This window comes from Gallus gallus, chromosome 5 (assembly GCF_016699485.2).
Source record: "Gallus gallus isolate bGalGal1 chromosome 5, bGalGal1.mat.broiler.GRCg7b, whole genome shotgun sequence".
NCBI classification, from domain to species: domain Eukaryota; kingdom Metazoa; phylum Chordata; class Aves; order Galliformes; family Phasianidae; genus Gallus; species Gallus gallus.
In genome coordinates this window covers 57,739,976-57,754,465 of record NC_052536.1, presented here as the reverse complement: position 1 = coordinate 57,754,465, position 14,490 = coordinate 57,739,976, and the positions used below count along the sequence as shown (strand labels likewise).

Genomic DNA, 14,490 nt, shown 5'->3' with positions numbered 1-14,490 from the left:
ACACTTGTTACCAGCTGGACTTTGGCATTAGGCAGAAGCAGCCGCCCTGTGAGTGCACTTCCAGCCCCTGGGTTTCAGGCTGGGCTCTTAAATCAGCCCTCGGGTCTCCCTGCCTGGAGTACTGAGCTCTGTGGGAAGGGATGCTGTGTGACAGAAAGGGCTCCACGGAGTAGCAGCATCTCAGCAGCTGCTATTTAAGGCTGCTCCCTTCTGCTCTGCACCCTGTGCGGCGCTGGTCAGACTTTTAGCCTGGAATCATGAACTTTCCCTTCTAATTGGTGCAGGCAGGGCTGAGCACGAGATGCTGCTGTGACCCACCTGAGGGCAGCTGAGTTCTGCACTGTGAGACGTAACCCCCGTGGCTGACACACAGCCCAGGTCCCGGGGACGGGGACAGAGTCTTGCCTGCTTTCACACGTGGAGGTATAGGATGGGCTCAAGCCTGCTGGGCACCTCCCTGCTTTCCTCCTCGTGCTCAAACAAGGTCCCCCGCCACATCACACCCCACGGCCCCGTCCCCACCGTGCTCTGTGACCCAGAGGAAGGGGCTGCCTGGGCCACCGCTGCCTGGAGCAGCTTTCCCTTTGCCCCTCCAAGGAGCCCCAAACAAAGGCAGCACCTGCAGCTCCCAGCTGGGCAAGCATTGTGCCTGGAGCAGCTGCACCTCCCCCGTGTCACCCAGGCTGCAAAGGCTGGCACTGCCTGCGGGGGACGATGACAAAGCCTGCAGCTTTTGCTTGGAGGCTCTGTGGGGCTGAAAGCATTGCAGAGGGAACAGACATCCCTGCGGGGTGTCGGAAAGGACAGCGTGCAGGGTGCCCTGCGGTGCGTGGAGGGGCTGCCTCCAACTGCCCCCATGCTGTGTGCTCAGCCCATGGCTTGCTGTGCGTCCTGCTGTTCCCCTGGTCCCACGGGATGCCTGCAGTTGGGGTCAGCTCGGTTGCAGGACTGACCTACTTTAGCTTGACACACATTTCATGGAGACGGGCACCAGGCCAGGACTGCCCATGGGCCGACACTGATTGTGCCAAGGAAGGAACTTGGAAGGGACATCTCCCTGCTTTTCCCAAACCTCCCCCAAACCTGCGCTTGTAGTAAGAGCCAGCCTTTAAAAAATGGGATCTGCAGGGTTGTCCCAGGAAGAAATGAGATACCTCTTGGAGCTTCGGTCCGTATCACTGGGCATGTTGGCATCTCCAGAGATGAAGTGCAGCTCCATGACCCTTCATATGGGATGGCGGCCCCCAGCAGGGCTCACCCAGCCAAGGTTCACATGGGGCTGTGTGCCCTGAAGAGCAGAAATCCAGCCAAGGGCTAAAAGGAGGAGGGGAGACGAGGAAGACGTTCAGGTGGAGATGAGTGCGGATGCCTTCTAGGAGCTATATTAAACTGTTAATTATAGTTAATGTCATCTTGCAGGAAAGAAAAGCTCTGGAAATAAATTTCCTATTTTAAGGGAGCTGCCGTGAGCACGCAGCAAACGTCCCTTCTGCAGGCTGCAGTCAGTAACCACGTTCTGGCTGTTGCCTCCATTGACACGCAATGGGAAGATAAGTGACAAAAGCAACCGGGAAGGAAATGTGTGGAGCTGCCCCAACCTCCTTGCCAGCTGAGCTGGTGCTCTGTGTCCCACAAGGCTATCAGTGCATTCAGCAGAGCTTTGCAAACCATCAATTCCATGCTAAGCCCAGGGCAGCTGGCGGGCTGGTGAGCACTGCAAGCCTTCAGAGTCCTCCTGAAGCTGCATGGCTGCTCGCTTTGTTCCCTTGTGCAAGTCAGAGGAGCTTCCAGTTTTTCCTTTTGGCTCTCAACGTAAACCCTCCTTATTTTGGTGTAACGAGGAGCTGAGAGCCCACCGAGCAGAAACGCCAGGGGACAGCAGCAGAGGAGAACCAGTGCAATTAACGTGCTGTTTCATGCTCTAGTTCTCCAGCTGAATAGGTTCTCGATCCCTGAGCGGGATCACAGAGCTCCAGAAGGGCAGGAATGCTGCCCAGGGACAGCCCCGGATGCTCTGGAGCTGCTGGGACACAACGCGCAGTGCAGCCAGAGCTGATGGTGCCCAAAGGCAAGGAGCCCGGGCTGTGGGTTGTGAGCCCGATGGTGACCTCAGCCTGTCCCTAAGTGTGCCACCTCCAGCCAGCAGCACCGTGAGCCTCGCTGGGATGAACAGTGGGGGTTTGGCTCATCCCCCGCAAGCACAGAGCAGGGCACGTCGCCCTGCTGCTCCTGGTCGGGACCGGAGCTCTGTTAGGGACCAGGCGTCAGGAATCAGCCTTGCTTGGATGAGAGGAGCCTGCTGGGGCTGACCGTGCAGCCAGGGAGCATCGCTCCTCGGCCTCGGCCCTCGCTGGGTGAGCGCTGCTTGCCGGCAGCACACGGAGGGCTGCTGCTGACAGATGGCCGTTCTGCTGCTAATACTCCCACAGCATCCTTTTGGGCGAGGAGGGGGCTGCACATCCATTACGCTGGCCCAACCCGGTGGAGATTGAAGCCGCAAAGAAGATAAGAAGATTGTTTTCCCAATCCCATCCTTGGGTTGGTTATCTGCGCTGGGGATGTGGTGGGGATGTGCGGCGTACCTCGCGGCTGGGAGACGCTGCGTCCAACCCCGTTGGCCCGGGAAAGGCTTCGGCACCCTCTGCTTTTCCTGCTGGAGGACGGGGTGGGAGCTCCCCCTGCCGTCTGTGCGGCTCGGCACGCGGTGTGTGCTGCCGACGGTGCCGATAACGATGCTGATGCAGCCCCAGCAAGCAGCAATATCCCCCCCCCCCCCGCCACAAAGCAGCATTTCCCACTGCCTCACAGAAGCAGATGCGGTGCCCCGGGCTGCAGAGCCGGTGATTCTTTTCTTCCTGCCGGGTGACAAAGCAGAGACGATTAAACTGTAATTAAGCAACACGTGGTCTGATCGATTGCTCCGCAGGAGCCGTCGCCCCCCCCGCTGCAGCCCAGGTTTGCTTTATGTCCCTTCGTGTTGACCACATCCGTGCGCCAGCGCTGCCCTCCTCGTGTCATTGCAGGTGGTGAGAGACCAGATTTCCCACTGCACGGTGAAGCTGCGGCAGACCACGGGGCTGATGGAGTACTGCCTGGAAGTCATCAAGGAGAACGACCCCAGCGGCTTCCTGCAGGTCAGTGCTGGGCTCCCACCCCGCCTGCAGGAGCAGTGGGGAGGCGTTGCACAGGCAGAGCCCCGGGGCTGCAGCACAGTCAGAGGGGACGCAGTGAGGATGGTGTGTCCAGCTTTCCCAGCCCTAAGAGCAAGGGCCAGCCCCTCATCATGGAACCACAGAACGGCCTGGGTTGCAAAGGAGCACAGTGCTCATTGAGTTCCAACCCCCTGCTATGTGCAGGGTCGCCAACCAGCAGCCCAGGCTGCCCAGAGCCACATCCAGCCTGGCCTTGAATGCCTGCAGGGATGGGGCATCCACAGCCTCCTTGGGCAACCTGTTCAGTGCGTCACCACCCTCTGGGGGAAAAACTCCCTCCTCATCTCCAACCTAAACCTCCCCTGTCTCAGTGTAAAACCATTCCCCCTTGTCCTATCACCGTCCACCCTCACAAACAGCCATCCCCCCTCCTGTTTATACACTCCCTTCAAGTACTGGAAGGCCACAGTGAGGTCTCCCCGCAGCCTTCTCTTCTCTAAGCTCCATCAGCTCCAGGTTACAGCAGACAGAAGCAGCAGTAAGCCAGGGGCAGGCAGGCTGGAGAGCTGGGTGGGGGGGGAAACAAATGAAGCATAGGGTCGTGCACCTGGGCAGGAATGGCCACTGAAACTCCAGCAATCGGGGGACGGAGGTGGCAGTCTGGTAGGCGCAGGGAAGGGGGACGGTGGGATGGGGACGGGGCTCAGCGTGCAGCCCAGGCGGCCCTCATCAGCTGAGGCTGCTCCCTGCCGTCAGATCTCCGACGCTCTCATCAGGAGGGTGCACTTAACCGAGGACCAGTGGGGAAAAGGGACGCTCACACCCCGCATGACCACGGACTTTGACCTGAACCTTGACAACGGCCCCCTGCTGCAGTCCATCCATCAGCTCGACTTCGTGCAGATGAAAGGTAAGGCTGTTCCTCTGCTCGTGCTGGGGGCTTCCGTGCAACTCATCGCGGGTCAGGAGCAGCGGAGAAGAGGTTCCCAACGAGCAGAGTTTGGAAGGCTGGGGCTCAGCCTGGCTTCACCGGGCCTTGGGGTCAAGCTTGCTTCTGCTTCTCAGTGGGAAAATGCAGATAGCAGCTTTCCCCCCACTCCCCGTTGAGAGTTTTTGGGCTCGTGTGGGGAGCGGAGGACAGTCCTGTGACAGCTGTGTCCCACTGCAGCACCCACGGACAGGGCAGGACTGGGGCCAGCTTGGCACAGTGCAGGGGCACACGTGCAGTGTGATGAGACCTTCCACGAGAGGGCCTTTAATACTCATTGAAGACATCTGGGTGGCCCTGGCAGCAGTGGCAGCAGCCCCCTGCTCCCCACGTGGCGGGGTTACTGCGAGCCAAACACTACAGGAGATCTTTGGCTCATTTCCACGAAGTGAGATGGATGAAATTCCGCTTTGAAGCCTGAGCAGAAGCTATTTGTCTTGAGGAGGCATCCCTCAGTCACTGTACCTCTTGAGGAGGCACATCCCTCAGTGCTGTGCCAGGAGGCCTCGCTGCACTCTGCTGCAGGTCCAGCCCGAGGCGTGGAGGACTCACTGCAGGAGGTGGTGAATGGGGAACCTGTGCCGTTGAGTCCATCTTTTCTCTCCCAAACATCTGTGGCTTCTCCACGTCTTGCCTGGTTCTCCACCTCTTCTCTCCTATTGGCCCTAATCGGCTGTGGGGGAAGAGGATGGAGTATGAGCAGTTCAGATCTGGGTGGGCTCTGCGTGGGACACCGTGGGAAGACCCTGAGCCTTTTTTGGCAGATGGAGGGCCGTCGTTCCCTGAAATAGCACCACTGGGCAATGCTCATCTCTTTGCAGAGTGCTGCAATTCATGCCATAGCCTCCCGTTTAAAGAGAAATCCAACCTATTCTGCATAGCCCAGTGGTTGTTGGTATCTATGGCTCTGGCATCACTTCTGCAGAGCTGCCTTGGCCCCGGGGCAGTGGGTGCACCCTCCATCCCCCACACGCACGGCTCTGCTCTGCTCCTCCGCAGTGGTGCTAGCAGCCAGGGTCACCCTAATTTGTGTTTAGTTTCCTCCCCAGTGCCGGCCCCCCCAATCCTGCAGCTGGAGGAGTGCTGCACCCACAACAACAGTGCCACGCTGTCCTGGAAGCAGCCCCCCTTGTCGACGGTGCAGGTGGAAGGCTACATCCTGGAACTCGATGATGGCAATGGAGGGCAGTTCAGGGTAAGTGCTGGGGGCGCAGAGCCAGCCCTATGGCACAGCACGGCCGTAAGGCAGCCAGCAAGCTCCCCGGATCCTCGCAAGCACTCTCCTGCCCTGTAAAAGTGAGACTTGCCCAAGGAAACCAATGGTGCAGACAAGCCGTGGGCTGTCTGGGGGCTGAGGTTACTTGAAGGGGTAGAAATGCTTTTCCAGTGACCAATACAGCTTGCAAATGTGAAAGAGCGGTTTGAAGCTCCGTCTTTTTAGGTTGCTAAATGTTTCCTGCAAGGTATGCTAATTGCTATGAAAGTCTCCCAGCTTGCCAGCTGCCAGCAAGCAGAGGTGTTAAAGGCCCGAGGGCTTTTAAATTGCTGTAATTACACAATTAAAATATGATTTTGCTCTGATCCGACACGCTGATAATTACCCAGGTGTGCTCCCATCCACTGCGAGTGGGCACAGCGACTGCCCATTGGGAGTACATCCCTGAGAAAGTCAGCTGGGCAGGAGCCAGAGCAGAGTCAGGGCAGGAACCCTCATGGAACAGGTTGCCCGAGGAGGCTGTGGATGCCCCATCCCTGCAGGCATTCAAGGCCAGGCTGGATGTGGCTCTGGGCAGCCTGGGCTGCTGGTTGGCGACCCTGCACATAGCAGGGGGTTGGAACTGGATGAGCATTGTGCTCCTTTGCAACCCAGGCCATTCTAGGATTCTATGATAAGAAAGGGAGCCTGCAGGCTGTCCTGCGAGCCCTGGGCACAGGGACACACCTGGGAAGGCAGGGGCCAGCTTCAAGGGTCCGGAGTCAGAGCAGTGCAGCAGAGCTTCCCCATGCAGGTGTGCTCCCCAAGCAGAGCCTCCATCCACACCATGAAAAAACGGAGCTCGGCCGTGGGATCTGCTAATTACAAGTCAGTGCTCTGTGAGCCAGGTGTTTCAGTAGCCTGTAGACGTGTTTGCTGTCTGCTTACACAGCCCCGTTGCTTTGAACAGGAGCAGAAGCATGACACGTTGGTGAGTCAGCAGCACTTGGGCGAAATCACTTTGTTTTCTGTCAAGGAACGCCTTGATCCTGCCAGCCAGCAGCATGCAAAATCGTTTTCTGCAAGGGTTTCTCTGTGTCCTGGGCTCTGTCTGTTCATTCATCTCTCTGGCAGGTTTTTCCTCTGGGACTCAGTGGGAGCTTAGCTGGGACCGGTGCTTTACAAGTTGGTCCAGTGTGAATTGCATATCCTTTCCCTATAGAAATGGTGCATTATTGTCAAGGAAGAGAGCACGGTCACTGTGCTGGGCTTCAGCAATATGCATGCCCATAAACCCGCCCCGTGCAGCAGAGTGGTGGGCAGTTGGGCTGCTCCCACCCCTGGGGTTGGATGCTCCAGGCACTGCCAGCCCTGCTAACCCAGCCCCGCCTGTGCTTGCTCTGCAGGAGGTGTACGTGGGCAAGGAAACCATGTGCACGGTGGACGGGCTTCACTTCAACAGCACTTACAGCGCCCGCGTCAAAGCCTTCAACAAAACAGGAGTCAGCCCCTACAGCAAGACCCTGGTGCTGCAGACATCCGAGGGTAAGGCACGGCCGCAGCCCCAGCCCTGCGCGCCCGGCTGCTGCTCGTACACACACGTGGGGCACATCACCACCCCAGGCTTAGCGCTGCCATCCTGGGAATTCCACGCTCGCTGGGTCTCTGGTGTCTGAGCAGCCATGGCAAGGAGACAGCGCTGAGGGGAGGGGGAAGGGCTGTGTCAGGAGGGAAGCTCATGCCTGCACGAACTTTGTTTAAAACAAGACGCACGACGTTGCTCCTGACACAGCAGGGGTGTGCAGGGCTGCAGTGACAGCACCACACAGTATCCCCTTAAGCCCCTGGCAGGGCAGGGACCGTGCAGCCACACGCATGTCCTTGCAGACCCAACAGGGAGCATCAGCATCGTCTGCAGAGCCGTTCTGAATATCAAACACCCTCTTGCAGGTTGCAGGGGAGGCTCCTCGCTTGACTTGAAGTGCATTTGTCACAGCAGGCACTTAATCCGTCATGGAAAACGGGCTGGCTTCTGACGTGCAGGTCACGGGGTTAGGGATGTGGGGAGGCAGGCAGCAGTGCTGCAGGAAGGGCTCAGTCCCACCAGCACAGCCTCCTGCAGCTGGGGACAGAAGGGCGTGCACCGCTTGGCGCTGGGGAAGAAGGTGAGGCCCTTCTTGCTGCAGAGCACAGTGGTGGATTTGAGCAGGGAGGAAGAAGGGTTTCCTGCTGCAAACTGGGCTGCAGAGCAGGAGCAGAGCAAGGCTGCACAGAGCACTCCCACGTGCCTGCCTGCACTCATCCCTAGCGGGAAACTGCTGCTTCTGTGCAGAATTGGCATGGGCCAGGAATGGATCAACGTCTGACAGTGAGGTGGAGCAGAGAGCAAACCCGTGACGAGCCCTTCTCATCCAGGAGGATCCCGAAGCAAATCCCAAAGCGCACCATCTGAGTGCTGCGTGTGCATCTGCAGAGCTGGCCAGCAGCAGCAAGGAAGCCGTGGCATTGCTCTGGAGAGCTGAGGATGGGACAACGCAGAGCAGCCCCACGCTGGGGTGACCCTTGAAGTCAGCAGATAGCACTCGCATCGCTGCCTGGCTTCAGTGGGCTTTGCGGGAGGCAGCAGGGCTTTGGCTTCCCATCAGGTTTGTGCCTCTTTTGGGCTGCATTTGAGACACAGCATCCCACAGTTGGCCTGTAGGCGATCCCAGGAGCTCTAGAATACGGGGGAAGCTGGAAGAGAAAAGGGCTGTTGGTGGTCCCAGCAGGCTGGGTGGTGCTCAGGGCTGGTGCTCAGCTCAGGGAGCGCACACAGATGGCTCAGCGGTGCCTCAGATGGAAGCTGGCTTTGTGTTGGATGGCCTTCGGCGTGCCTGCGCAAAAGGAAGAGGCAGAAAAAGTAAATGGACCCGGAGTGCTTTCTGCTTTCAGAGGCAGTCAGAGCTTTCTGGACTCAAAGTGCCATAAATTGCAGCTGTGTGCAGCTTCCAGACCCCTGAGTGATGCAGTGACTGGGCTGCCTTGCACGTCATTGCCATCCATCTGGGCTTTTATGTCTGTACAGCAGCACCGGGCCTCTAAGTGCTGTTTGCACTGAAATAGCTCTCAGGTTTGGCTTTCCCCTGCAAAGTGCTCCTGTGGGAGAGCAAGGAGGGACAAAAGAAGAGATGCTGTGCGGGAGGAGGACATCTCTCAGAGCACAGCTGTAAGTCCGTGTGAGACGTTCTGCTTACAGGCTGTTAGATTAAAGCAGGCTTCGGGTCCTGGCAGGCGGTGTCTGACCTCTTGCATTGCCTGATAGCGACAGGACAAGGGGGAGTGGCTGTAAGCTAAGAGAGAGGATATGTAGGTTAGATGGTAGGAGGAAATTCTCTCCTCGGAGGGCTCAGAGCTGTGGGTGTCCCATTCCTGGGGGTGTCCGAGGCCATGGATGGGGCTCTGGGCAGCCTGAGCTGGGGGGCACCCAGCCCATGGCAGATGGTCTTTAAGGTCCCCTCCAACCCAACCGTGCTGTGATAGCTGAATGCAAAGCCTACAGAAGTTAGCTTCTACCCTCAGCATGCAGTGAGATGAGCTGTGGGGGCTGTGGGGGAGCAGAACGCCCTGCAGGGTGCCTGGCTTCTCCACGGAAGAAACCAAAACCTCTTCCATAGGCTCCAAAGACAGCAGCAATCCCTCAGCTGGGGCACAGTGTGACGCCTTCCCTACCTCACACAGCATCCGTCCCAGCCACAGCGTGGCCTCCAGCAGCAAGTTTTGACCCAGCATCATTTGGAAAGGGCTGAACAGCACAAGGGAAAGGCACTACGAGGAGCTGCAGGAACGTCAGCTGCTATTAGGAGAGCCGTGAGCCTGCCTGCCCGCAGTGGCCCGTGCCTCTTGCTCTTGGTAGACATCAGAGGATGCATCCCAACCTCAGCATGAGCTGAATGACCGTGGGATTTTAGAGTTTTCACTGATAGAAGTACAACTTCGTCTGCGGTCCAAAGATGCTCTAAATCAGACTGGTCTGCAGTTCTCCACTGAGTTTTGCAGTGGGTTACCCCACCCGTTGCTGAATGCACTGATGCTCTTTGCTTCCTTAGCCTCACGCAGCAGCAGGTCCCCGAAGTTGGCACCCACCATGCAAAGAAATGCTTCCTTTTATCTCTTTGGACTCGCGGAGGGGTGGGAAGGCTGAGGTGACAGTGCCTGGGATTGCACCGTGTGGAGGATGGTGGATTCTACATCTTCGTGATAGAGCAGCCCTTGCCAAGGCAGCAGGGAGGAGGTGGCAGGAGGTGCCCGTTGGTGGTAGTGGGGAATGGGATGCAGTGGTGTAGAGGTTCCCTCCAGCCTGCCGTTGTGCTGTGAACCACACGAGTTAATTCTCACTGTAAGGCTCGGATGTGCTTGGACAGGTGCAAAGAGATACCGAGCTCACAGCATCCCCAACAGCCTTTGAGTCGGGTGGGTGCTCGGTGGCTCCTGGGGCAACAGTGCTCAGCCCAGCGCTGCAAAACGCCTCTGCAGCACTACAAACCTCGTAGCCAAGCGATGCATCCCACTCCTATGGCAGGCAACGCTGTGCACGGTGCCCTGCCCCGCTCTCCGTGCCCACACGCACTCACTGCAGCCGAGGTCCGGGTGTGGGCAGCGCGTGGCCCTGCAGAGCTGATGTCTGATCTCCGGTTTGCATTGATCTCACGTTTAGAAACGCAGTCAGAAGAACAGACCCTCCCTTTTCCAGTGCCTTTGGAAAGATTGCAGCTTCGTAGAATGAGTCCTTTCTCCTCCACCCTTAATCTACAACCCAGCTTCCCGGGGAGATCCTACTTTGAGCTAAGATCTTCGGCCCACCAGCTGAGCTTGCATTCTTCCTTACAGTCCCTGAACTCAGCCGGTGAGCCCAGCACCTCTGGCATTTCTCTTGGTCTGTGCTTCTGGGCATCTCCAAAGTCTTTGTTTGTTTTGTTGCGTTCTGTTTGTTTTTCCCATGACATGCGGATGGCAGGGGGAAGCTGTGCTGTTTGTCAGTGCGGCACGGAGGGGATTTTGGTGGCGTAGCCCTGGCAGTGCGTCCATCTGTCCTCGAGGCGTGGGGCGATGCTGTTCTCAGCAGAGCAGATTCCTCATCTCTAGTTGGCATCGACCCTACGCCGAGACGTGGGCACGGCGGACCCCCCCGGGAGGACCCCCTGGGTGCACTTCCACTGTTTGCTTCCCCTATGGAGGTGGGCAGGAGCCAGGCGGTCCCTGAGGTCCCCAAGGAGCGCAGGCGCAGTGCATCTCAGAGCTGTTTTCTAACCAGTCTTTGCACATCCTCTGTCACTAACGAATCCTGGGCCCCGATTCTTCCACCAGTGAGTTCACGCCGCTCCAACGGAGCAATTTGCAGCTTCCTCCATTGTAAGCCCGGGAAGAATGGGGGTCCCCGATTGTTTTCTTTCCATCCCATAAGCTGGAATGAGGACTGCTGCAGCATGCCGGGATACCCAGGGGCCTCGCAGCTTTTATTTTCTCTGTGCTTTTTATGTTCCTTCTCATCACACCGCTGTGCTCTGATGCCTTCCACTGTCTCGTTACGGACGTTTCTGACTTTGTGTCCACTGTACCACCCGCAGTGCTGTGAGCATCGTGCGTGGAGTACGCGTGGCAGAGATGGGCAGTGGGACGGGAGCGGGGCCGCGAGCGCACCGCTCTGCATTGCACAGCCGCGTTGCTGCAATGCAGAACTACCCCTGCAGGTGGGGAGAGCCCCCGGCTCTGGCCTGGCTGCACAGCAGCGCTCAGGGGGTGCTTGCAGCCAGCAGCCCTCAGGGCTCCGAGGCCAAGAGCCGTCCCAGAGATCCCCGTTGTCACCCATGGTCCCAGGCTGTGCTGGGAGCCCTCTCCATGCTCTCTGGCTTTCAATGAGTCAGGCCTCCCATGGCTGCTCCGTTAGGGGTTAACTCCTCAGGAGTGCTTTTCAGGAGACCAGTTGTTCTTTCTTAGCTGTGATGTGTGAAATGCAGTATCTCTTTATAGGATGCAATTTTGAGACACAAGGAACGCCTTACTCTCAATTAGGCAAGTATCTCTCTTACAATTAACCGGCACCTACTCCATGTTGGTCATCTTTTTTGTTTGATGGTTAACTCGGGTGGGTGAGCAGCGTTTCTCGTGCACACCCTCCTTGCAGGGCGTTCCCAGATAGCAGCAGGCAAATTTGAAGGTCATGGCCATATGCTGTAAAGGCATATTAAGTTTTCCCCCTAGGAAGAGAAGCCTGAAGTCAGTGCTGTGCCAATGGCCCTCTGATTAAAAAGCCAGCCTTCTGCTCAATGCGTTCCCATTCGTTCAGGATAGTTGAGCGTGCCAGACCCCAAGTAGAAGATTAGCCCTCCTGCAGCTAATTGCAGTGCTGGGGTAGACATGCATCCATCAGGCTCGCACCGCCTTCTCCAGGCGAAGTGGCACTCACAGCCTGCAAAGCCATCCTAATGGCTTGGGATGGGGGAAGGAGTCCTCTGGAGGGCCCATCCTGATGGGATGGGATGGGGAAGGAGTCCCCTGGAGCACTCTCCATGCCCTCCAACCCGCACCCCACGTTCCCTCCCTGCATTTCAGTGTACGCACAATGCTGAAAGCCAGAGAAGCAGGCAAGCAGAAACTGTTTCTGGTTCCTTCTGTGACCGAATGCCAACTTTACGTGCTGTTTTCTTTCCTGCATGCCTCTCCTTGGGAATGACCACAGTTGACATTAAAAAAATGGTGGCAGGTACGGAATCGCTTCTGTCGGGTTGCGGCAGTGGGGCACCCAGGTGCATGCGAGCTGTCCTGGGACTCCATCCAATGAACAGAGGAATAAATCTCACCAGCGTTCCATCTTTAAGGCCGTGTTTTCCTCCTTTGGGTGGGAGAAGTGTTTGTGGATGTGTCAGCCCACGGTTCAGCGACCGCTGGAGAAAACCAGTGACCGAGTCTGTGCTTATAACCAGGCGTGGAGGTTTTGGGGCATCTTCCAGCATTCCCATGGGCTAGCTCTTGTCTCCTGCATGGCCGGTTGCTCTGTAGGAATGTAGAGCAGCATTCCTGTAAATGCAGACCTTTGGATGTGCTTTTGGTTGCCAGAGCTGCCAGCTTTCCAAGGCGCGCGCACACAGTTTACCTGCTCGTCCTCAGATCAGCCTTCCCACCCTGAGCCTGACCCTGCTCAGAAGGGTGAGCGTGGCCCCCTGTGCTAGCCAGCAGCTGGCCAGGATCACGCACATCCTTCTGTTAGGGCCAGGCTTTAGGAGATGGTGATGACCCTGTGGGCTCCAGGCTGAGCTGCAGACAGGCAGGGACCCGGGGAGCAGCAGAACAGAGCTCAGCTCATTGGGTCCCAGCCATAAAGCCCCAACCCACCCTGCTGTTGGTGAACAGCCCGGCCCTCCCTGGCTGTTGGCCCTGCATGGAGCATGCGCTGTCTCTGTCGGTCACGGAGGGTGACGTTCCCATTGGCCTAACCCTTCGCTCTTCCTTTATTCCAGTAGCTTGGTTTTCTTTCGATCCTGCCTCTGCACACGCTGACATCATCTTTTCTAACGACAACCTGACTGTCACCTGCAACAGCTACGATGACAGGGTTGTGCTGGGGAAAACGGGCTTTTCCAAAGGGCTGCACTATTGGGAGCTGTCCATCGATCGCTACGATAACCACCCGGACCCAGCCTTCGGCGTGGCGCGCATCGACGTCCTGAAGGATGCCATGCTGGGCAAGGATGACAAAGCTTGGGCCATGTACGTGGACAACAACCGCAGCTGGTTCATGCACAACAACTCTCACACCAACAGGTAGGCACTGTGCGCCTGGGCACCGCTCCATTGCAAGACCACAGCTTGTCCGCCCGCAGGAAGGGTGAATTGGCTCCTTGTCACCTTGCTTGGAGGACGTGCCCTTGCCCGAAACAAAAGACAGCCCCTGCTGCACGGGCTCATTGCTACAGCCATTTCTTCCCTACACTGGCTCTTCCATTAGCACCCAAAGCCTTGTAGTTCCCGCTGCAAGGAAGTACTGGTTGCATTTAAACTGGTAGATGGCACAAGGGGGAGCAGTCTCAAAGTAAGAGAGGGGAGATTTAGGTCAGGTGGCGGGAGGAAATTCTTCATGAGAGCCCTGTGGCCCTGGCACTGCCCAGAGCTGTGGGTGCCCCATCCCTGGAGGTGCCCAAGGCCACGGATGGGGCCCTGGGTGGCCTGAGCCGATGGTTAGAATTGGATGGGCTTTAGGGTCTGTTCCAACCCAACCGTGCTGTGATTCTATGGTGGGGGTTTGGAACTGGGTGGGTTTTAAGACTCCTTCCAGCCCAACTGCTCTGTGATTCATTTATCCCTGTGCCAGGAGCACGAGGGACACGATGCCACGGAGATGCTGTGACTTTCTCTTTGCTCCCACAGGACTGAGGGTGGGATAACGAAAGGTGCCACGGTGGGAGTGCTGCTGGATTTGACCAGGAGGACCTTGACGTTCTCCATCAATGAGGACCAGCAGGGCCCTGTCGCCTTTGAGAACCTGGAGGGCCTGTTCTTCCCAGCAGTCAGCCTCAACAGGAACGTGCAGGTAGGTGCTCCTGCAGCAGCCTCACCGGCTCCTCCATCTCTCCAGGGTCCTAAATGCATTACCGGGGAGAAGGGCATCTCTTAAAGCCTCTTTTCCTCTGGGGAGTTTCAAACCCCTCTTCTCTCCCTCTCTCCTAAGCTCTCTGCTATCCTGAACATCACCAAGTGGTGGCTTCCTGGGCCTCTCTGGTATTTTCATCTTTCATTTCCCCTTCTCACCAATTTCAGCCCTGCTCTCATCGACCCCAGTGAGTCTCCACGTTCCCCCAGCGTGGCTGTGGCACATCCCCTTGGTCACTGCTTGCTCCTCTAGCACTGCACAAGCCCATCCGTCCACACTGCTTTTAAGGGATGCTTATTGGTGTGGTGCAAATGTCCTTCTTCACAATAGGCTTCATTCCTACCACACTCCTTCCCACTGCCCTAAGAGACAGGCACACTTCTAGAGCCCTTCTGGTTTCTGGCAGCTCAGTGTGCGAGGCAGAGCTTGAAATCCCCTGGCATTAAGGACGTCCCAGGGGATCACAGAATCATAGCATCACAGAATGGCCTGGGTTGAAAAGGACCACAATGTTCATCCAGTTTCAACCCCC

General features: G+C 57.4%; 1 protein-coding gene across 18 annotated transcripts in view; it reads left to right on the top strand.

Annotated features, from left to right (window-relative positions):
- The window catches only part of TRIM9 (tripartite motif containing 9), a 31,544-nt gene that overhangs the window by 15,408 nt on the left and 1,646 nt on the right, over nucleotides 1-14,490 (top strand). Inside the window, exons 4-12 of one of the 18 annotated variants that reach the window (XM_015276753.4) lie at nucleotides 3,024-3,134; nucleotides 3,909-4,062; nucleotides 5,190-5,335; nucleotides 6,742-6,880; nucleotides 10,029-10,217; nucleotides 11,342-11,383; nucleotides 12,051-12,074; nucleotides 12,829-13,132; nucleotides 13,736-13,898. In XM_015276753.4, the coding sequence (XP_015132239.1) occupies nucleotides 3,024-3,134; nucleotides 3,909-4,062; nucleotides 5,190-5,335; nucleotides 6,742-6,880; nucleotides 10,029-10,217; nucleotides 11,342-11,383; nucleotides 12,051-12,074; nucleotides 12,829-13,132; nucleotides 13,736-13,898 (1,272 nt within the window). Of the gene's footprint in view, nucleotides 1-3,023; nucleotides 3,135-3,908; nucleotides 4,063-5,177; nucleotides 5,336-6,741; nucleotides 6,881-10,028; nucleotides 10,218-11,341; nucleotides 11,384-12,050; nucleotides 12,075-12,828; nucleotides 13,133-13,735; nucleotides 13,899-14,490 lie in introns of all 18 variants that reach the window. The other 17 variants (XM_046942605.1, XM_015276752.4, XM_015276751.4 and 14 more) reach the window with 17 other exon arrangements.